This window comes from Ambystoma mexicanum, chromosome 2q (genome assembly GCF_040938575.1).
Source record: "Ambystoma mexicanum isolate Mex_15411 chromosome 2q, UKY_AmexF1_1, whole genome shotgun sequence".
NCBI lineage: Eukaryota > Metazoa > Chordata > Amphibia > Caudata > Ambystomatidae > Ambystoma > Ambystoma mexicanum.
In genome coordinates, this window is record NC_090924.1 from 1,270,503,644 (window position 1) to 1,270,528,499 (window position 24,856).

General features: G+C 45.2%; 1 protein-coding gene across 7 annotated transcripts in view; it reads right to left on the reverse strand.

Annotated features, from left to right (window-relative positions):
• Nucleotides 1-24,856, reverse strand: part of LOC138570086 (diacylglycerol kinase delta-like) — a 1,083,011-nt gene that overhangs the window by 332,508 nt on the left and 725,647 nt on the right. For all 7 annotated transcript variants that reach the window (XM_069648673.1, XM_069648675.1, XM_069648678.1 and 4 more), the window contains one exon: nt 24,090-24,200. In XM_069648673.1, coding sequence (XP_069504774.1) covers nt 24,090-24,200 — 111 coding nt within the window. The remainder of the gene's footprint in view (nt 1-24,089; nt 24,201-24,856) is intronic.

Sequence of the window (24,856 nt, forward strand, 5' to 3'; positions counted from 1 at the left end):
TGGAAGATAGTCCATAGAACAGGATATTTGAATGATGTTCGTTCTCAGTAGAGGGGCTCCCACACTGTGGGTAAAACTTGGGGGTTTCAACCTAGTAACCCAGGGTAACCCAGATGTGGACCCCTTGCTTGCTGTGCCTAAGAGATGTTAAGCTGCACCTCTCCGAGAAAGCCCAACAAGGCCGAAACACGTGTTTGGGGTTGCTGATGTCACTCTTGTTCAGAGGCGATTTGCCTAGCATTTGGGTGCTGGACTTCCCTTTTGAGTGGGCTAAAGACTGATATGCAAATGGATAGTTCTCCTCTGTGAAGTGTGCAGTGAGATAAACCGTGGTTGTAGATCCTCCTGAGTGGAAGAATTTCTATAGAACAGTTTATTTGAACCATGCTTGTTCTCAGTAGAAGGGCTCCTACACTCTTGTGAAATGTGTTCCGATAGCCTGCCTGTATATTTGGCCAATTCTCCCCATCTGTGTGCTGGGTGGCCATTTCTTCCCATGTCACACCCATCGCGTCCTTTTTTTGTGTGCAGAAAATCCTTTCCTTCCAGCGCATATTTTAAGCCACATATTTGCAAGGCTGTTTATTCTTGCTCGAAGGCTCGGTTTTGGTCTCACTCATGCAAGCCTGGAGGTCATGGCGCTGCGGAGGAGGGTGGTCGTGCCCTGCATCTCAAATGCTATACGTTGGCGGCCATTACAGCTGTCACTTCCGCCGACAGCAATCCAGACAATTCTTCACAGCATTTTTATTCTGCTCTTTGGTCGTGTGGGCAGCAGCAGCAGCCTGCACGCAGAAATCTGCTGCACGCATTTTACTGACAGGCAAATGTGTCCGTGCGTCATCCTGTGGAGAGCACAGATTTGCATTGTTCCCGCGTCACACCAGGCCCTGGTTTGCCCTTGCTGCCCTGCTAACGAAGCCGGTGATTGGCTCCCCCCTGACATGCAAATGAAGCTGGTTCCAGACAAATGATCTATGACGAGGACAACAGAGGCAAACCCCAAGAGGGAGCAATAACGAGCAGGGCAGAGGCTGTTTTCACTACAAAAGCCACGCAGCTGGGTCCCATCCAACACAACTTCAGTCGGCCAAGTGCTGGCGGTACTACCCTGCGCCTGCCCCATGGCACCCAGTGAAGTAAATTTGCTGAAAATGTTGGGGGGCGGGAGGGACATGACATCTAAAGGAAAGCTGCCCATGCCAAATGAATGGGGACAAAATGGTGTGCCACGAAAGTTGGGGGACAAACACCCTTGCCCCCCCCTAAAATTATGTCCATGCTGGCACCCCTTACTCATATCCCCTTGGGGCACATGGGCCGGGTTTATGGTTACCGTCTGGGCATGACTGACACCTCCTTACTCTTCCTGACTCTTTTACCCTATAATTTCTGCCGTCTTGTATCTGTGTATGCTGGACTTGACTGATTTCATGTGCAATGTGGTTGCTGTGAGTGTCCCATGTTTGTCAGCTAAGAGCCGGCCCTAAGGTCTAATAGGGTGACCAGATTTAAAAAGTAAAAAAGCGGGACAGGGCAACTAACATAGCGGTAGGACTACCTCTTGAAAGTGGCTGTCAAGGCGCTACACTTCAGTGGCGGTTGCAGGAGAAGGGGGTTTAAGTGTTGCTGGCGGAATCACCACATATTATAATGAATTTAAAACAAACTACCACTATCTTAATTCGTAAAATGCAGCATTTTTTCTATGATATGATATGATATTTTATTTATATCGCGCTCATACACAAGTGTTTCAGAGCGCGACCAGGCAAAGGGAGGGGAACAGATCTTACTAGGCCCAGTGACATTAAGAACGCACAAGTGCATGGGAAAAGGGATGCTTTATATCAGCAAAGGGGAAAAGAGCGTGGAAGGGGGAGAGGTGGAAAGTGCGGAATAAAGGAGAGAAACAGAATAAATAATAAGTAAAATAATTAAATCAGAAAAAAAAGAAAAGTGGTAGTGCAGCCAGCGAGTGGCAAGTGCATGATTAGTCACATAGGGTATATCTGATAAGTGCCGAGAAAAAAAGGGGGCTGTGTGCATTCCTGCCTCGGCATGAAGACCTACTACCAAAAACCATAACCACTGCATTTGCCAATGGACAATGAATATTGAGAAAGGGGGACCGGACATCCAATTGAGGGCAGTCCCGGCAACACCGGGGCTTCTGGTCACCCTCGGTCTAGCGGATGTACAGGTGCTTTGCACTTTTCATGTTAGTTCACTCCTCACGTGGGGGGCATGCAGAGAAACCCAGTACACCTGTGCTTACTGTTAAAGGACAGGGCGCAGGTTGAGGACAAGGGAAGGGAACTCGGGCATCTTTTTGTGCCCCAATGGGGTCCAGGTGTGAGGCCCATCCCGCTCCTCAACTGGCTGGAGAGAGGAAGGGGCTGCGCAGAGAGCTGCGGCAGCCATCGGTTTGTAGTGGCAGGGGGACCATCAATAGGGCTGAGTAAAGGGGTGTCAGTGTTCGTGGGTCTCATTTCAACATTATGTTTTGGGGAACCCATTACCTACAACTGGCAAACACACTCTGATGCGCTTGTGGCGAGCTTAAAATATAATAGACACAAAAGAATGCAGTCACGGGGTTAATAGCTGCAGATAATATAGCTCAACGGGTTGAGCGCTGCGATCAGAATGTGATCTGCAGGCAGCAGGTTCAAATCCCAGCAAGGCCAACTCAGAAATGTATTCTTCCAAGGCTGATAACTGAGTACCAACTTTGGGTGGCTGATAATTGTATATAAACATGTTCTCTCTACAGCGCTATATAACTAACAGATCACTATCACGGGACAGGTAGCAGCGCTGGGAACGCCAAACGTCCACCTAAAAGCAACAATCGCTTTTTGCCAGTACGGTGCTGATGCAGATGAAACCAGAGTAAAAAAGCAACAAGGTGATAACATTACTGGCTATTACAAGAGGCCCTGGGATGTGAAGGCCTGAGGGCGCCAGCAAAGGAATCAATCCTGTAAAATGTTCTCTTCAAAGTGCACGTTTAATGTCCTAAATTACAGAACTATGTAGCTGTTATAAGATTGCCAACATGGGGTATCTGCTGGGGGAGGCGATATCTCCCTAAGGCCTGAGGCTCACTTCAACTGAAAACGTGTTTTTAAAAAAGTTAAAAGGCACTGACGCCGCCCCTGACCATCAGCAGGTGAAGTGTACTGCAGAATGCAGCTGGTGGAGCGGGGGGGGGTGTGTGCCGTTCTCGAGGGACACATAACTGTGAAGGGCCCCAATGGGTTTCAGAGGAGTGCGTTTTGGAGTTGGAGGAACGTCTTGCTGAGGGTGCGCAGAGCGCTGCGCGGAGTGCTGCGCGCAGGAAATGCTCATGACTGACTGGGGCCCGATATTGACGGCATGCCGAAGGCGCGCGGCTGTCCAAGCTGTTTGCTGCTTGTTTGTTGGACTTTAAGGCGCTGTCAGAAGATGGTCGCTCTGACCCGGTGGGCCACTGAGCGTAAGATTGATCACATGCAGCGGTGGCGGAGACATGTCACGGGCAGCTGGGCACTAACCACCAAATGTTCAGCTGGAGGCGCTGGCCGAGGAGTCAGCAAGGTGAGCCCACTGGTGCCAGGGCTTGTGGTCACTGCGAGGCGTTGCCTGGCTGGCTGCCGGAAGCCAGAGCTGCTCCCCGCCTCGCCCCCACTACATCCCTTGTGCCCGCTCGGTTGCTGGCTGGCAGACCACGGTGGCTGCTACTCAAGGGAAGGTCGGTCGCTGCGCCAAATGGCACTCCCTGGAATGTCAGAGGCTGGACTGCGGCAGGCCAGCTGGCATTGGCAGAGATGTTTAGGTTCTTAGTGGCATGACTGCCCCCGCCACAGCGCTGCTTGGGTACAGGGATGACACGGGGCAGCACGTACCGCCTGCCTCCTTTTTCTTCCCACTCAGGGTCAGACATGCAGGTGGTGAATGCGTGGCAAAGCTCTGTAGACATAGGCAGTCACTCACTACAGCGCCCCGAACTATTTGGGGTTTCAGGGTTTCCATCGTGACTGGTATCCATGAGTTCAGTTTTTGCCAACGGATTTTGAAGAGGCTCTCCTTCCACAAGATGTATTCTCTCAATTTACTGCTGCGTCACACACCTCTACCACTGGCCGACTTTCATGTCCAAAGGAGCGCCTACCCTATTTTTGCGTAAAGCTTTGCGCCAGTTTTTGAAAGCACTCGACGTGTTGTTTCGCTCTGGTTGTTTTGTTGCCATGTTTGATCGGGACCTCTTGTGTGCTTGACAGGCGTCCTACGCGTATTTTGCTCATCTCCACGGTGCTGGCCTCTCCATCACCGAATGGGGCTGTGTGTGTTCATGCCACGCCAGGTTCAAGTGAGTTTATACTTGAGAGAGACATGCTTGGGTAGGGTGGCCAACTGTCCCGGATTCCGCGGGATTGTCCCGCAATTAGGGACTCCATCCCACGGTTTGCAGAGTGGCTGTGTGGGATGCAGGTGGGCCCGACTTGCGTCAGGACAACCTGCCTCCAGCACAGCCACTCTGGAAGCTGAAGTGGCCATTTACACAGCAAGGCGCGGCGCGGCCGCCTGCTGCTTTCTTTCTCTGGGCGGCTCTGCAGCCCTGGCTCCTTTTGAGCCTACAGGTCGAGCTGTAACGCTCGGACACCTGGCTTTATTCAAATGCTAATGCTTTGTTCCTGGGGCCATGATGGTCATGTTTGCAGTTAAAAAACGTGACCATCACCTCCCAAGGATAAACCATTTGCATTTCAATTAAGCCAGGAATTAAGAGCCATTAAAAAAAAATGTATTTAAAAAAGGGGGGGGGGGGCAAACGTGAATGGCGTGACATCATCACCGCCTTGTGGGCAAGTGTCCCGTGACAGACTATCAAAGAGTTGGCCACCCTATGCTTGGGTCATACTGCATGTTACATATCCAGCTGCATCATCGGCATCACTGCGGGGATTTTTGGGGGGGGGGGTGGGACTGGGGAGGCTGTAGCACCGGGTCTGTTGGTTGTAGCCCCGGATAAATACTCAGGGGCTACAACCAAAAGGCTAGCTAGCCCCAAGTCCTGCCAGTCCCAACATTAGCATAGCCCCAGATCTTTTCCAGACCTAGCAACACACTGTGCCACTTGCTGATCCGTGTGTTGGTGGCTTGCTTTTGAGTTTGACTTATATGGCATACATGAAACACCACATGGATTCCTAATCAGGATTCAGGTCGTAACTGACATATAACATTGAAAACAGCAAATATGAGTGTGGTGCACTAGCACAGGAAACCAGACATTAGTTCGACAAGTGTGAGGTCCTGATGATGGCCTGGTGGTCGAAACATGTGTAGGCTGGCTTTTCGTGATCTTTTCTGTTTATTAAGAAAAGTACCCATCGGTTGATGAGCGCCAAGGGACGAACACAGCTACCAGACTTTCCTGTATGGGTGACCGTGGGCCCGGGTCCTCATAGATCCCAAGGGTTTTTATAACGTGTCAGCACACGAGGAACACAAGCGGCTGTTGGGTCCGATTGTAGGGCTGCTTTATTATCATGATTTGCAAAACATAAATAGTTTTTTTTTTAAATATAGGGCTTTGTGCCAGATTGGCCCTGCTTCTAAGCTTTATAAAGATGGGTTATTAATAAATGGTGCAATGGCTCTCAATTTATGCACCCCGAAAGGTGCAAGGTATGGGTCAGCCTAACTGGGAATCAAAATTGCGAAGTGCAGTCTGGCGCCATGTGTGAGTCAGGCACTTAACTCATTGAGCTGTCCTCCTGCAAAGCCTTTGCTGTGTTTGTATAGAAACTGAGATACTCACCGTGCTTTGCTCTAAACCCATCCACAGCAGGACGAATCTTCAAGTGAGGCAATGCATGCAGAGGAGAAGTAGTCATGGTTTGCATAGTGTAAGAAAAAGGCTGTGGATCCTGGCTTCTAAACAGGGCACCAAATGACCCTGGGCACATGGCTCCAGCTCCCAGTGTACCAGCTCCCAAAAAGAACAAAACTTAATAGCACTAAGAAATGGGAAAACTCTGTGACTAAAGGCCAGTAACATGTGACCATGAATACCCGTGCCAGTAACACATGCGCAAAATATCCTCAAAAGTCCATAAGGGTCTGTCCTTTCCCCAAGCAATACAGTAAATAGAGAAACATCTGACATAATGGTCCATTCATTCCTTGGTTGCTGTTGCCCACACGTGTTTCGACCTTGGAAGGTCTTTCTAAAGGTTCTGGTGTCCCACGACCTTTATGAGGAAGTAATCGTTATAATGTTACTCCTGTAGTCAGTTTCTGCGTTTCACTGGGTTGACAAGCTCATGATGTCTTCAAGCAAATACTGCCATTGTACATCCCATGCGCTGTCCCCGTATTTGGCGAGACTCATTGGTCAATGCTGATCGCTCTGATGCACGTCTGTAAAGCGCATCTGACCGATCAGCATTGACCAATGAGTCACACCATATATGTGGACAGCAGCAACGCATGTACAATGTCACAATAGCCTTGAAGACATCTTGAGGTTGTCAACCCAGTGAAAGGGCTATGTGACGTGTGTGTGTTTTATATATAAATATATATAGCGCTTTCGCCAAAGTGCTTTACAGAGAACATATTTACATACAATATCACCCAACCGAAGTTGGTACTCATTTATCGACCTCGGAAGGATGAAAGGCTGATTTGGCCTTGCTGGGATTCGAACCTGCAACCTGCAGCTCACGCTCAGATCAAAGCAGTGAGCGCTCAACTCAGGGCATCCACAGATACTAAACCAGCCCAAGAGTTTAGGCAGAAAGGCTGGTTTATGCCTCCACTCCATGGGTGAACGATAGTGAAACAAGGTATATTCAAGTGTGTGCAGATTATGTACACCATATGGAATATATCGCAGTGGAGAACTCCACTCTCTTCTAAATGGGCTGCTTGAACGATCTTGCCAAAAATGACAGTTCTGAGACTATCCGTGAATTTAACCAATGTTCATTTTGATCTTGTGCCTCTATCATACACGAAGATGCAGGGATTGTGGAAGCTGGTACGGGGCGCAGGTACGTCAAAATAATAATAGGTTTTTTTACAAGATCTTAATATCTCACCTTGGGAGATTGTGTGGGAGAGGTTGTATGCAAATTATTGCTCCTGGTCCACTCTGAATGCACTTTTCCATGTTTTGGCAGTGTTCGGATGGAAATTAGCCTATCCGACCCCCCCCCAGGCGCTTCCAAGTTAGGTGAACCCCAAACAAAGCGACATAACCCACAAGCGGGGGAGCAGCCCCCACCCCCAGGACAAATATAAAGGCCCTTTAGCGCATAGAAGTAGGCGAAGAGTGCTAGCCCAGTCTCTGCCCCGCGACTCCATTTTGCATTAGGCCAGGAACAGACATGCTGACGCTTGCATCGCAAGTTCACACACAGGTGTCATGCTCATTATCGGCACACCAAGCCTGCTCCGCACGAGCCTTGTTACCACGGAAGTCCATTTCCCTTCAGTGTTGCGAATATCTAGTATCGCTTCCAGGAATGTGCCCTGCGAAGAGCATGAGACAGTACAAGGCCCTGCGCTGCATCCATCCATCCATCCATCGCCACTAACCTGCCACTGGGCCTCTGACCCCCACCTAGTCAGGCCGGAGCCGGCCATACTTCACTGACCCGACCCTAAGGCCCTAAACCCCCTTAAGATGCCCACCACAGATCTAAAACCTGCACAACTGCATGTCTCTCCAATAGCAACACACGTCTCCTGTAACATGAGGTACTGGGAGTGGTAAATCACAGATCAATCCCCAGGGGGAGACCTTGGGTGCGGGAACTGCAGTATTAACAAAGACCTGAATGTAAGGGGGTCAGCATGACTGTATTTTATTCTCCCTTCTTCCTGGTACCCCATCCTGTGATGGTACCCCATCCATAATGGATGAACAACTGAGTTCTGTTGTTTAGCTTGGATGAGATATATTGTATTAAATGTTCACTGCAAGGATGAGCCCAGCTGACCCACGTGCGCCAAGATCGACGGGGAAGAACCAGCCCATAAGCACCTGGCATTCCCTATGGAGCAGGCCCGTGCATAGGGTGCCTCCAACCAGCAGTACCAGAATGTCCAGGACAGATATGATGTTTTGCGTACTTATGAACTCATGTTTGATGATGAAAGATCAGAGCGCTGTCAAATGCCTTGGCTGGCATTTGTACTTTGTACGAGTTAAACCTTGTTATCCTTGCAAAACGATCCCTTGGCTTTATTCCCTAGTGGGTTGTATTTACTCTGGAATGTGCGCACAGTGGGACTTCCCTTCAGCATCTAGGCATCTAGTTGTATTTTAACTTAATGATTCCAATGAATTTAATTGATGCAGATGTTTTATTATTTTGTATTTGCTAAAGGAGTTTATGAATGGTGGTGTTTTATGGATTGTTCTATGGATTGCTGTAATGTTGTGTATGTATATTGTTGAAAATGTGTCAAGGTTTGAATGCATTAAAACTATATGATGTAATAAATAAATAGACACAAAATAACAACAATAAAGAAATATATACTATATGTATATATTCAATAAAAACAACTCTGTTAAAGGGACTTCATTGTTAAGTAGCAATAATAAATGAAATTTCAGTGACAAAACTTTATTAAAGGGGCATTATTACGGTTGCAAGGCATAATCTAAAAACCATAGAAGTTTGACACTTTTTGTAAGCTCTGCAACCATAACTCACACCCCAACCATGCACAGTTAATTTCCTCACATGACATCACAAGTGGCATAAACAATGACATCACTGATGACATTACATATGATATCACCAATATGCAGAGGTCCTAACAGAAAGGGGTTGCTAGAGGTTGTGTTTAGGCTATGGCAGCCAATATATACAGGCGACAGGTGCGATTCTAGTGACCGAAGACATGTTTCACAAATATACCTATCCTAAAGCAAACTGTCTATTGAAGTTATGTTGAGAAAATGTCAGCCTAAAAATTCATAAGCAATAGCAACAGCATGGAACATAGACGCAGAGCATGGCTCATATGGTGTACTCGCCAATTGCTACAGCATGGAACATAGACGCAGAGCATGGCTCATATGGTGTACTCGCCAATTGCTACAGCATGGACAATAGAGGCAGACCATGACGTATGTGGTGCTCTCTTTAATTGCTACAGCATGGACAATAGAGGCAGAGCATGACGTATGTGGTGCTCTCTATAATTGCTACAGCATGGACAATAGAAGCAGAACACACCTCATGTGGTGTACTCTGCAATAGCAACAGTCGGGAGCATAGAAGTAGAGCATGCCTTATGCGGTAGTACTCTTCAATAGCTACCTACAGCATGGAGCATAGAAGTAGAGCATGCCTTATGCGGAGTACTCGTCAATAGCTACCTACAGCGTGAAGCATAGAAGTAGAGCATGCCTTATGCGGTGTACTCTTCAATAGCTACCTACAGCATGGAGCATAGAAGTAGAGCATGCCTTATGCAGAGTACTCGTCAATAGCTACCTTCAGCGTGAAGCATAGAAGTAGAGCATGCCTTATGCGGTGTACTCTTCAATAGCTACCTACAGCATGGAGCATAGAAGTAGAGCATGCCTTATGCGGAGTACTCGTCAGTAGCTACCTACAGCGTGAAGCATAGAAGTAGAGCATGCCTTATGCGGTGTACTCTTCAATAGCTACCTACAGCATGGAGCATAGTAGTAGAGCATGCCTTATGCGGAGTACTCGTCAATAGCTACCTACAGCGTGAAGCATAGAAGTAGAGCATGCCTTATGCGGTGTACTCTTCAATAGCTACCTACATCATGGAGCATAGAAGTAGAGCATGCCTTATGCGGAGTACTCGTCAATAGCTACCTACAGCGTGAAGCATAGAAGTAGAGCATGCCTTATGTGGTGTACTCGTAAATAGCTACCTACAGCATGGAGCATAGAAGTAGAGCATGCCTTATGCGGTGTACTCGTAAATAGCCTAGGCCAAAATAAGTGTATGCGCCCACCCCAACTTCACTCCACCTCTGCCAGCCTCTGCACATTCACCAGATTCCGCCCCTTCAACAAACTCTGTCCGTGTTGTCCAAACTACACCTCTCCACCCGCATTTTGTCCACCATTTTGGCTCCATAGCATTATAAGGATGTTTTTAAGGTCGCAGGGATTAGAAAGTTATTGCTTCCTCTCTATTAATTCAAGCCTGTCATCTTCTATGTTATGTTTTCAGATCTCTGCTGCCCAAGATTTGGAGAAGGCACTGTGTTCCACAATTGAGTGCACCAGAGGTAATTGTTACTGCTAATGACCTACTTTCGGTTAGGTCCGAAGAAAATCTTTTAGAGGAAGCGATAAGAACATAAGCTGTCTGCCAACTGGACATAAGTGAGAGTAGGTTGGAACGAGGAATTCTGGTGTCAATCCTAATATCTGGCTTCTCTCACCAATTGCCTGCTGTCTTTCTCTGAGAAGCACCTAGACTAGTCTGTAATTTTAATGAAACATAACTAGATTTCGACATCCGAACTTGACAAATGGTAAAGATTACAAATGAAATATATGCAATTAGTACCCGGCGAGGGACAATCAGTAGTACTGAGCGTGCTCAAAATGTCATCAAAGATACATGATAAACCTAGCAGGGATGCCATGTGGCTGCTTAGCACTGAGCAGCTTCTGTAAAGATCTCTTTACGGGACATCTTTACAGCTGTGAAACAGTGTGTACCTTTGGCACACACACACAGTTTTTGTTCCCGCCCTTCTATGGCTTTAGGGAATCCTTTCACAGGTTTCTTAATGCACTTGCACATGCAGATTTGCTCTTCGCCGTTTTAACGTCTCTATGATCTATTTCATGCTTGCACCCTTTGGGTGGCCACAGAACCCTGAAATGTGGGGCCGGAAGGGAAATTAGTGCTTGCTTCTGAACATCAGTTAAGTGCCACCTGTGGGAACTCTGTGCTTGGCTTAAGCATAGGCATGCCTTTAATATTGTAAAATAATGCATCATTTTTAACATTTACTTTTCGGAAGGGAAAAACCTAATTTTTGCAACAGTTTAAAAAATACATGTCGTGTATTTGAATATAAGAGTGATTGCTTAACACTGTGTATGTGTGTATCGATTAGAAAGGACTCCAAATACAAAGTGAAATGGCACCAATAACACCAACGAGGGTTTGGTTGTTTTGCATATTAAAGTCCATTTTGGGAAGATAAGAATGACCAAAGAGCTTCTTATCTGATATTTATGTCTGTGAGAGTTGTATGACTGAATTACTAAATACCGAAAACACGCTGGGTTTGGTAAGCCCTTATCTGGTGTACTCGTCAATAACTACAGCATGGGCAACAGAAGTAGAACATGCCTTATGTGGTGTATTCGTCAATAAGGACAGCATGGACAATAGAAATAGAAAAAGGCTTATGTGGCATACTCGTCAATAGCTACGTACAGCATGGACAATAGAAGTAGAACATGCCTTATGTGGTGTACTCGTCAATGGATAACTAGAGCATGGACAACAGAAGTAGAGCATGCCTTATGTGGTGTACTCGTCAGTAGCTATAGCATGCACAATAAAAGTAGGACATGCCTTGGGTGGTGTACTCGTCAATAGCTACCGACAGCATGGACAATAGAAGTAGAACATGCCTTATGTGGTGTACTCGTCAATGGATAACTAGAGCATGGACAACAGAAGTAGAGCATGCCTTATGTGGTGTACTCGTCAGTAGCTATAGCATGAACAATAGAAGTAGGACATGCCTTGGGTGGTGTACTCGTCAATAGCTACGTACAGCATGAACAATAGAAGTAGAACATGCCTTATGTGGTGTACTCGTCAATGGATAACTAGAGCATGGACAACAGAAGTAGAGCATGCCTTATGTGGTGTACTCGTCAGTAGCTATAGCATGCACAATAGAAGTAGGACATGCCTTGGGTGGTGTACTCGTCAATAGCTACTGACAGCATGGACAATAGAAGTAGAACATGCCTTATGTGGGGGACTTGTCAATAGCTACCTACGGCATGAACAATAGAAGTAGAGCATCCCTTAGGCGGGGGACTCAGCAATAGCAACAGTATGGACAACAGAAGTAGAACATGCCTTATGTGGTGTACTCAGCAAAAGAAACAGTATGGAGAATAGGACAATAGAAGTAGAACATGCCTTATGTGGTGTACTCAGCAAAAGAAACAGTATGGAGAATAGGACAATAGAAGTAGAACATGCCTTATGTGGTCTACTCGTCAAAAGCTACCTACATCATGGACAATAGATGTAGAACATGCTTTATGTGGTGTACTCTTTAACAGTAACAGCATGAAGCATGCAAGTAGAGCATGTCTTATATGACGTACGCAGCAATAGCAACAGCAACAGTATGGGGCATAGAAGTAGAGCATGCCTTACTCGTGTGTACTCAGGGTGGAATTAGAAGTGCAGGCCTACCAGAGCGCTGAGCAAGGTTAAACTTGGAGCCAAGGTCTAACTTTACATCAAGCATTAGGCACGTGGGTATAACGAGTATACTTAGTGCATTTGTGTATCCAAAACTGGTGCATAGTTTATTTTAAATGTCACAATGTACATTTCATTTCAAGGTGGTGTCATGTTTTTGTCGTCCGTGATTGTGCAGTGGCTAAAGGTTTGGGGACATTTATGCATATATAGGTTAAGTATATATTAATGAAACAACATGCAACTTTCCCAAAAACTCACAGTCGGTCCTATACTATTTTGGGAAAGTTTCATGCAGATTTGTCAAATGGTGCTTAAGTTAAAAGCCAGCCAAGAAGAGTTGTTCTTATGGAGAAGGCAATTGAACCATAAATATGGAACCACTATCACAAGCCATGTGTTTATGCACATATATATATATATATATATATATATATATATATATATATATATATATATATATATATATATATATATATATATATTTACAGGGCCTGTGGTAGAGGCTCTGTAGTTTTGGTTAAGTTGATCAACTCATAGAAAGAGCTCTTTTTGGGTGTCTTATAGGGTTCCATGTCATTTCATTGTGGGATTTTTTTGCAGGTTTTTTTACTGCAGTTTTTTAAAGAGAAAACCTCATCGAAATTCTTTATTGTTATTTTTGAGGAGTCCCACCCAAACCTCCCATCCCTTTCAATTCTGTATATATTCCCAAACACCCACACACCATATATATATATATTTTTCGAACCCACTCCAAAACATTTCGATGGGTTTTTTTCATTAAGAAATCAGCTGTAAAAAACCCTGAGAAAAAACATCCCATGATGAAAGGACGTCCTACCTCTTATAGCTTTGCTATCCCAGGATGAATCCTCACCAAACTTTGCAGAACAGGTATATGGCCCCCACAAAGTGAGTCTGCGAAGTTTAGTGCGGTTTGGTCCAGGGGGGTCAAAGTTATAGGTGGGTCCCAACATTTGTGGAAATCCTCATAGACGCAATGGAAAAAAGAATTTGCTCATGCCTGCAGCCCAAACCGATGAACGGATTTTCACCAAATTTGCGCCAGGAGTGGCGGCTCGGTCCTGTAAAATGTACTTTTGTAAATTTGGTGTAAATCCATCCAGTAGTTTAAAAAAAAACAACCAAAAAGTAGGTAAAAAACAATTAGTGATATCTGTGTACGGTCCACGGACTCACTTCCCTATTTGATTCACGGACAACCTCCTGGACCAATCGGCGTCCGGCGTGATATTTGCGGACATTGGACATGCCTGCTGATTAGATGGTGAAAAGCATGAGATGCTTCATATTTTTCGCAGCGGTCGTCATGTAGGATCTGCCGGCAACCGGCAGTGTCGGGCGTTAAGCGTGGTGGGGAACATGTCTGGAAAACACATTTGGGCTTATTTGGTTGTCACAAGAGGGGCTGGAAAGGGCCGGGTGGGTGGAATAAAGGTGCTATGGGCTGGTTTTCTAGGCGAAAAAAGTGGGTGCGGGTGCCGCCTACTCTGCAGACACCGCGTTAGTCCACGGACGATGGCGTGAACAAACAGCTCGGAAAACACATTTGGGGATGTTATATGCCTAAAATAGGGCGTGGAAATTGTAGGGGAGTGGAATAAAGATGACGTGGAGCAGTTTCTATAGGTGAAACATGAGTTTACACATGTTGCCGAGCCGTGGTCAATTCTGCTGTCCACGGACATCATGTCAATTGCAGGGGTTTGAGGGCGAGTTTTGTTATTTGAAGGTGCATTGTACATTCTTGTTATATGGTTTAATTATATTGTGGTGGTTGTGGCCATGGCCAGATTCTTGGCGGTATGGCCACAATCCATGCCGCCAAGAATGGGGTCACTGGCCACACAGACTATAACTATATGTGTATAGTAAGTATAGGTACTGTAGGGGGAGTTTATAATATGCTGGAATTATATAATTAAAGTGTATATGGTATTTATGATTGTAGTACAATTGAGGACATTGCTCCTTGATGTCTCCTCCGCCTTTCACTAGGTCAACAATTGTATTCTCACTAAATGGTTACATGATACCATTAGCAGCATGGACCGGGCACTAGACTGGCTTATTTGTTTTCCTCACCAACCACCCTTACCAGCTGCAACTGGGATGTTTCTACTCCACCACCTCACTCTGTACTTGCAGAGTACCCAAGGGTGTTAGCCTATGATTGTACCTCTTTCATATCTATTTCATCTCTCTGGCTCACCTGATGTCTCATTCGCAACACATGGTATACTAATATGTGTATCGTAATTATCGGTACTGTAGGGGGGGCATACAGTATTTGTAATATGGTGGGATTATATAATTAAAGTGTATATGGCATTTATGATTGCAGGACAATTGAGGATAGTGCTCATTGATGTTTCTTCTGCCTTTCACACAGTGAACCATTGCATCCTCATGAAACAGTTATATGATACCTTCACCATCATTGACCGGGCACTGGACTGGCTGATTTATTTTCCTCACTAACACCCCTTTTCAGCTGCAGATGGGCTGTTTGTACTGCACCAGCACCACCTCACTGTGTACCTGCAAAGTACCCCAGAGTTTTATCCTATAAGTGTGGCTCTTCCATATCTATTCTGGCCCTCTGGTTCACCTGATGTCTTTCTTTTTTTCTCATTTCCAGTGTTATGTTAATAGCACACAGCTTTCCTTAAACTTCCCTGAACTAATTTGTTATCCTCAATTCTTTATTCCTGATTGTTTGATCGGCATCGAGGCATTGTGTGCGGCTAACAATCTCTGTATGTCAGTAAAACTGAGATCTTTCTTATTGTGATACCTGTGCCCTGTTTTTCTCGTATCCTCTGGCCGCTGCCTTTGGGCCCTCTACCCTCACCATCCTGTGAGGCAAAAACCTTGGGGTCATCTTTAAGTCAAATCTCTCTCTTTTACTACTTACATTTCAGAGCTTCTGAAAACTGTGCCTTTGTGTTCATGTTTTACTTAATCCCTTACCATGTAACTTAAACCACTGTCACTGAGACTGGTGGCCTGGTCCCTCATGAACATCACAGGTTCGAGGCTCTATATCTAGTCAACACCAGTACACCCCCACCACCCCCCCTTCAGTACTGCCCTTGTGGGTCCAATGCCTGGCGGCTGTGTACCACACGCTTGGGACTGCTCTGCCCCAGCAGGTAGCTAGTAGCCTCCCACCTTGGCATCCCTTGGCACTTCTGAGCTGATATAATCACTTGGCAATCCCAACTCCTCTTTCCATTTATGCACTTCTTTTACTGCACAATGCATATGTGCATTTATAGCAGCAGTGTGTACATTTATTTGGATAAGCAAGGGAAATGCCTATGCAAACGTTTTGTAGAACATTTCAATTGGCAGTTGTGTGCAAGTTTAATATGTTGATAGGGTTATATGTATAGTTTTTTTAAAACTAATTGGTGGATATGTCTGACGGTTTCAAAGCAGGCAATAAGGGAGTGCCACAAACATAACAGTAAAAAGGGTAGAAGGGCTGTTTTGTGCACTAGTGTGCATGTGCAATCTGGGTATTTTAATAATGCATGGCCTAGAGAGGGTCTGTGGAGACTTCGGATAGGCACAAAGAGCCATGGATTATGGTCTGTATTGTATGCTAGAGAAAAGTATTTAGGAAAGAAAATAGTTTCTCTGTTTTTTTCTTTTTCTCTAGTATACAATTGCCCATTATTCCCATTAGCATAGTATACAATGCTAATGGGAATGTTGAAGAATCTTATTGAGTCTAACTACTTTACAAAAACATGTAAAGTAGATGGACTCTTGTCAGCTTATTTATTTTTACTTCTATTTTTAAACAGTGAAAGGTGGTTCCTAAAGGAACCTTTCTTGTGTTTTTTGATTTTGATTTATTATATTCTTTTTGTTGCAGGAGAAGTTAGGAAGTAAGGTGGGGGAGGAATTTAAGGGAAGGGACACCAACCACAGATATAGAGGGGCAGGTGGACAGAGGAAGATGTAGGGCTTGCATTATTTCTAAGGTAGGGGGCAGTGTTTTGCATGCTCCTTGATTATAGCCTTGAAAGCACGTTGAAACTGCTCCCCCCCAAGAGTGGTGTGTTTCAGTATGTACATAGTACTGTTGTCTTGGAAAGATATGGATCAACAGCTTTTTCTATGGCTTGCAAGGTAGCTTGTGGGATCTTCTGCCCCACAAGAGTAGCCAGTATAGTGGTACTATTGGTTGCAGAAGATAAGGCAGAGGAAGACAGCATACTACTTCCTGAGAAAGGAACAGCCTTTCTAAGCGCATTCCGGTGGTTGGATTTAGTGTGGAGACAGAAGGGTGTGGTCCAATAGGAGTACTGCCCAGGTTGTCTGCAACTGAGTACAACGTTGCACTCAGTGCATTTCACTTTGGTAGCTTTAGCCTTTGGTACACCCCCATCAGTGGTAAAAAAACTGCCACACCCATGATTCTCCCACGGTGCTAGAGGTAACTATTTCCTCTATTTCATCTTACTGGTCTTCTTGATTGTTTTCTGCATGATTGTGCCTCCAGCTGCTGGTGGTGGTGGGAGGCTCCTGGGGAGAAGGGATGGCAGTAGCTGAGGCCATTTTATTAAATAAATAGCAGTTCTGCTAATATTCTTGGAAGCATATGCTCTGTCCTAAATTGCAAATGGATAATCAGTATAAATAGGTCTAGGAGCTGTGCATGGTTAACATTTCTGCTTGAAACTTCCTAGATCAGCTAAAAAGGCAGTTTTCGAACTGTTCGTGAAGCACGGACCCATTTGTGAAGTGCCGATCCGTTCACAAACAGGTATTCATGCCGCCCACGCACGTCTTCATGTGACACTGTCCGGAAAGTCTGCAATGACATCAGACGTTCGTGAACGTTGGCGAACACAAAACAGTGGAAAAAGTTGCAAAAAGTTTGTTAAAGTGTTACAAATGTTGGTAGGAGGTATATAATGGCACAGTTTTAAGGTCACACTTTGTACATCGGCCGAAAATGTCGCTGTATTGGGGGTAAGCATGATATTAGGAAGCTGTAGAAAATAAGGGTGCACTGGTAAAAAACCCATGAAATTCAGTGAAAAAACATTGTTAAAGGGACGTTATGGTTAAGTTGCACTAGCAAAAACCTATGAAATTCGGTGAAAAAACATTGTTGAAGGGATGCAATGGTTACAATTAAAACTGAAAACCGCCAGCAATTCACCAGTTAGGGTAAGCTAAGCAACGATAACCTGCGCCACCTCTGTGCACTGCTGAGACTAAAACCCAGGGCATCAAAGATGACATCACAAATGTCATTGATGACATCACTGATGACACCACATGTGAAATTAATTTTGCTGAAAAGTTCTTACAAGGGGTTGTTTTACAATGTTGGTAACAAGATGTCAGGGCTGATCAGAAAGCCTATCGTGAAGTACTTAATGTATTAAAGGATGTATTCATCTAAACAAAATATTACATTTGAGTGTTGTTGTTAATACTGGAACCTAATCAAAGCTTTCGGAGAAGGGGGACTTATAGCACTAGGTCTTATGAAGGAAAAAATAGCCAAACTTTTAGGATTATCCTGTCCCATGTTTGTATGTGGTAATGGGAGAGGCAGGGTATCCAGCAGTACTTGAGTTTTGAAGAACAGGTCTTGTTGACCAGGTGGGACATGTAATTGAGAGAACACCACCTCTTTCAGTGTGGATACGTGGCCAGAGAAAAAGAATATTGACTATTTATTTCTCTCCTCTGGTGGTACTATAATTATAAGCATGGTTTCAATTTTTATCAGTTGAATCATATCCCACAACTGACACCATATGTAAGCAAGGCATGGTATCAAGAATATACAAACAAAAGTGATCACACTTCAAGGGTGTTTATTAAACTGTATAGGTAGGTTGGAAAAATGCCTAATCTAAACCTAAATCTAGGATGGGAGCAAACTACGACCATCAAATAATAATAAGCCAGTCCTAGTGGCGTTGTGTCAAATAAAAGGGCCTATACTAAGAGAAACCTATTGCCAATCCTTACGCTAAATACAAAAGAATGTGGGATGGGGTTCACAAAAAAGAAAGAAGTGTTCACAAATGATAAGTCAGGATGTGTTAGCCGGGAGTCTCCCTTCTCCACATTTTGAGCACGGGACAAGGCGGGAGTCCTGAGCACAGCACACTCTCGAGCTTTCCCAGCACAAGACAACAGTTGTGGTTCACATATTAGGACGTTCGGTGGTTAAGTTGCTTTTCTACAAAAAGTCTCTTGTCCCCCAAGGACCTGATGGGTTTCAAAATTAACAAACAAAGGAAGTTCTGTTCCAAATGTATGTTGGGTGATAGTTTAACCCCTGGGTCCCCCTCTTCCGGGTCAGACCCCTCAAACAGTCCTTATCAATATCAGGATCTTCGGAGGTTGTCTCTCCTGCTTTTGAGGATATGATAGATTCAAATAACAAACAAAAATGGCTCTCGGATTGCACTTGAGGTGATGATTCTTCACCCCTGCAACCCCCTCTTCTGGGGGCAGTCCCCTCTCGAATATCAGCCTCCCTCCTGTCAGGTTCAATCTGGCTTATTTTCTTATTCTTGCCTTCATGTGTCGATGGGGTGTTGGTTTTCCACCCCCTGGACTCTCTCTGCCAGGCTCAGACCCTTCTCGAATATTGGCCTCCCTCCATCGGGTTCACTCTCGCTCTCATTCGCAGGCTTTCCTCTTCTGTTTTCACAGTTCTATTCCACATGTACGTTAGGAGATGACTTCACCCCTGGGTCCCCCTCTTCCGGGCACTGTCCCCTCAAGAATCTCAACCATACCCTGTTGGATTCACTATGGCTTTTGCAAAGATATTATCTCCTTGGCATTCACAAATCTTAATGTCTTTTTAAACAGTTCTCCGTGGACATCCCTCTGCCGGGTTCACTTTTGTCAACACACAGTTTCTTGGGACTTTAGACTCCACCCCATTTTATTGGCATCCCTCCGAGGGGTTCACATTTGCCATTTCACAATTACTTACTTCTCATGCAGGATTTTCATCCTCTGTGTTTTCAATGGTTTGTTGGTGAAAGACCTTCGACTGTACGGGGATTTTGCTAGACACCTGTATGACCACTTTGACCTGCTCCCATAGGGCCTTCTGGTATCAGTAGTTTCATTCAACGCCGGATCAACCAAAGTCTTTCGAGTGAGCACCCATGTGGTGCCGGACCCCTCTGCAGCTGGTCTTCCCTTAACAATTTACAGTTCTTTGAACTTTCCTCAATGTGCCACTTTGCGACTTTCATTCAACACAGTTTGGGTTATTTATCGGTTCCCCTTCGACTCACCGGCTGTGATAAACCACTTGGCTTTTCACTCAATCTGGAGTCAAGGCCGGTACCATGGTAGCAGGCGTCTCCCTCTGTCCTGCTTATCATCGTAGGCTTTTGTTTGCGGTCTTATGTTTCCTTCTGCGGAGGCTTTGCGAGTGTGGGTTGGAAGGGGAAAGGTCGGTTCTGTTATTGTCGCTTTTTCGAAACTCACTGTCTTTCTCCTCCTCTTGAACTGCCATGCTTGGATAGCTCTCTCGTAGTGCGGTCTGCCTTGCTCGTGCTGTGCTCTTGTGCTCCACTTTTTATCCCTGTGGAGAAGAGAAAGGGCCGTCAGGTTTATGTGATTCTGGTCAATTGCCTGACTCTGCCTGACCCTTGTGTCGGAACAAGTCAGGTAAACAGCTCTAGAGTTAGTCTGTTGTCTTAATGCTAGTAAGAAGGAGATCCTTCTCATTGGGACTCCTACTCCCCCTTTCCCTCTCTCACTCTGGCTGCCCTCCTTGGGCCCTCTTCCTTTGCCATCCTGTGAGGCAAAAAAACTTGGTGTCACCTTTGACTCCACTCTCTCCTTCTATCCTCCCATCATGGACATTGCAAAGAAGGCCCACTACCATCTGCACTTCCTCAGAGGTATTCTTCCGTTTCTCGCTTTCCCCGAGAAGCTCACTGTCTCCAGAGCCCTGGTTCTCTCTAGTATGAACTACTGCAACAGCCTCTTTCTCAATCTGCCTTCCTCTATCTACTCTCTGCCCTCTGCAACTAATCCAGAATAGGACTGCAAGACTTATCCTTGGCTTCAAGCCTAGGGACTGTATCTCTCCAGCCCTGAAAACCCTCCACTGGCTCCCGGTGGCTGCAAGGATCAAGTTTAAGACCCTCTGCATCATCCACAAGGCTTTCTGGGGCCGGGGCCCCCAATACGTCCAACTCTCTCTTCCAAAATACCTTCCTTCTAGAGCCCTTCGCTCAGCTACCACAAACCCTCTGAGGGTCAGTTGCTTCCAAAGGCAGAGAGTGGGAGGTAGATCTCTCTCCTCTCCAGGTCCCTCCCTCTGGAATGGCCTCCCTGCCCCTCTCAAACTTGAGCCAGACCACCTGAACTTCCGGAAGCTTCTCAAGACCTTCCATTTCTCCTCTGCTTTCCCTCTCTCGTTCCCCTGCTGACATAACTGTCTCCTGCCCTGACTGGATGCTTGGCTACCTTCAGAGTCCGCTGGGAACCAGGTTCCAAAATGATCAGTCTCCTCGGCACTGCCTACAGGACTACTGTGCACTTAGTGGCTGTTACTGTTACCCTCAGTCCCCTTCCTCCTTGCACTTACCTAGAGCCGCGCTGCCCTAGCTGCACTTACTCAGAGTAATGTTGTCTGATTGCACTCCCCCCACTCCTTCCGTCTCCCTGGCATTTCCCTCTTCCCCCTGCACTATAGGTCGTCGCACTTGCACGATCTGAATGACACAAGGCCTAGTAAGATCGTTTGTTTTGTCTTCCCTTAGTCTTTCCTCCTTGGTCTTGTTGCGCATAGAAACACTTGTGTACAGACGTGTTATAAATGGCATATCATATCATATGTAGGATTAACAGGATAGGAAGATGTGATGTATTATGTGTGCAGGAAAGTCAATTTTTATGAGACAACGTGAACTATCATTAGAAAGTGGGCATTGGCTGTGTTGCCCTGAGAATGTCTGGGCCAAGGGTTTAGGTGGGCAGTCATATTGATTGTTTTGCCGAAAGTCAGCAAATTGTTGATTTAGTCACTGTACACTGTACATTGCATAACAATGCATGTATATTTTGATATGCTATTAGAGCAGAAATGTCTATTGCAACATGTGAGCTCTTGATTGCGTTTGTAATTGAATTGTCTTTTGTTCACTAATATATGTACATTTTTTGTACTTGAAGTACTGCTCTAACCTTCGAAGTACATTCTGTTTACAGCAAAGATAATTCATTATAAACATATATATTTTACAGATTCATGTTTTTGTTTGATTTGGTCCATTCAAGTTCTGATGGGTTTGATTATTGTTGTAAGCGGATTCAGCAACTTACTTGAGCAAGTTTGAAAAATAAAACTGAACTATAAAAATGATAGATTCCTATGAATTTGTTTGGAATTCAGAGGGTATAAAATAGGGAAAGACACATTTCTTAGGGGGACGTCAGATTTTGGACTTTGGAAATACGTAAGAATAAACAATTCTTTGTTTTTTATTTTTTTTCCTGGCAAGGCTTCATTTACCCCAAAGCTTGACACTATTTTCAGGGAAACATGCTATTTTAATTGATTTTCCACCTTTCCTAGTCACCTTTCGCTTCCAGGGACTTGTGCCTGGCGATATGCCCTTTTGCTAGAATCAGGTTAACTTGTGTGTGCGAAGTTCAGAGGACACACACTGTGCATGGCTTGTACGGCATTCTTTGAGAATCACTCTGCATGTGTAATTTGGGGGAACGGGGGATAACTGCATTTGGGGCATGCAGCAATTTGCACTCAGAAATGAATTTCTTTTGGAAGTGGCCCCAAAGTAAACAGTTAATAACAATAGCCACACTGAAGTCATACATCGGCAGAGTTGAATGAGTAATCCTAGAGGTTTGCTTTCTGGGTAGCAACACTTCTGGCATTATTCTGTTTACCTCCAACAGTGCCCCGGGAGGGTTGGAAGGCTGTTAGTTTTAAGCGTTTTAAACATTTATTTATTTATTTGACATTTGCATAGTGCACCTAACGCGGAGACATCTAGGCGCTTTTTGCTTAAGAATGTTGCATTATTTATCTTGAGTAATAACAAGTTTGAATGGAAAGTACTGAATGTGAAAATGTAAAGGATTCCAGTACAAATGACATTAAAAAATAATGTTAAAAAGTCAAGATTTCATTGGAAAAATACACAGACTTCGAAGTAGCAAGTGGAGGCTTTCTCATTCCACGCAAACCCTTATATTTCAACCTTGCCCCAGCAAAATCGGTTGTATATTATTATCCTGCCCAATGGCAACTGCTCATCCAAAAGGCTGACTTTTCTGGTCATTTAGGGGCAGCTTCCAAAAGGGTGAGATTCAGGCCACATCAGGGGGTTCCAGGCCACACTCTGCCTCCCCCTCCCTCATTCCTCTTCCTCCAAACCCCCACGCCCCACCTTCACCGCCAGAAGCAACCATGGCACCCCCCTCCTCCGCCATGCTGCCCGAACCGCCATACCCCAATCCCCTCTGCCCCATCAAAAATGTATCCTATCCCCTGCTGGCACCCGAGAACTCTCTCTACTGGGAAGGTTTTGCACTGCACCTGCTGTGGTGAGCTCATCACTGTGCAGTGTTTCTTGGGCGGTCTATTCCAGAGGCCGTGCTGGAAACCAGGTCCAAGGACTATACAAAATGTCCTCCGTCCAGGCCCCTAATCTATAATTGGGGCTCCTGGTATTATGGTATTTATTTCTGCCCCATTTCAGTCTGTATTTATCCAGGTTTATTTTTTGCTCTGTAAAACCATAAATTGTAGCTATTATTTTTCGACATTACTTTACAGGAAAAACCCACATTAGCACTTGGATGCCTGTAATGGGAAGCTCCTAGAGCTGCGTTCTTGCACGGCAAGTCTAGGACTGCATATCTGCCGCCATTTGAGTAGCTTTGATAGGAATTACATTCCTTTCTCAACCTTTCTGTAATGTTACTTTGCACAGCCATTGAGCTGCCATAAAGATTTGCCAACTGGAAGACCCAATCAAGAGACATGCATTTCCGCGTTCATCCATTATTGCAAATAGACACTGAAACAAAGAAGAGTGATTTCCAGGTGTATTTATGTGTAACAATCAGTAAAAACGGAAAACAGCGAGCCTTCATTATAATGCCTATTTTAAAAACAAAACTATTTCCTAAAAGGCTATGTCAACTACCTTCACCTGTTAGAGTGGGTTGCAAAATGTAATAAACATGTAAACCGCAACAACACTGAAAATAGAATGTTCTGATGTAAAATGTTTCCATTTCTGTATTATTGGCTTGATATTAAGCACTTCCGGTTTGTTTGAATTCATTTTCTTCCCCAATAACTATCTGGGTGAATTGGTGGATGCAGCAAGAGTCTTTGGTGTTTAGACAAACGGGATCATCAGACACGTGACTTTGACGCAGGCGTGATCACACTCGGACAAAGGGTGATTGGTCTTTAAGGAGGTCTATCAAGTTACCTGCAGGCCAATCCACGCCTGTGTTTAGAAGGGGCTTCCTTTTGCCACCCTCTTTCACTTGGTCGCTACAGAGCATGAAGGAAGGGAGTGAGTATACAGAGATCTTACCTTGGCGTCCTTGGCATAGTAAAGGGTGCGCCCTCGCAGCTTGAAATAGCGCCTTTTCCACCGCTGGAAGGAGCTGGTTTGCTTCAGTAACAGACCCTCCTTCACACTTTTCTGAAATGAGAAAAACAGATGATCAAAGGGGTGCCAGAACCCTTTTCCTCTCTCTTCCCCCTCATCCCATCTTTCCTTCCCATTTGCTCATGACACAGCGCCCGCAATTGCGCAGTAACATCAATTCTCTTAATGGTAAGTGCTTTGATCAGAGACATCGCTAGGGGCCGTGGGGGTTGAGGGGGCTTTAGCCCCGGGTCTTTTTGGTTGTAGCCACGGACATGCTCAGGGGCAACAACCCACAGGCTAGCTAGCCCTGAGTACTGACATTTCCGACATTAGTGTACTGCCGGATATTTTCTTGATCTAGCAGCACCCCTTGTTTTTATCCAGTTCTCTGAACACGGCTGTCTGCAAGTGCCTGTTGGTCCATTTCTGCCACAAACCAATATAGGAATCAACATTGGGATCTTGAAAACAGACCACATCTATCTCCATGTACTTACAGTGAGCCAAGGGAAGAGGGCTAAAGGGTGTTGAGGCCAATGTTCCCTCTAATGACTTTTCCATAACTATGGAAATGGTTAGTTTTCGTGCGCACATTATTTTCCATTGAAAAACGAGCTACGCTATTTGTGAGCATGTGTAGTGTGAGGTGTCTCTCAAAATATGCCATTTTCTTAAAGAAAATACAGTAAGAACATACCTTGCTTGCC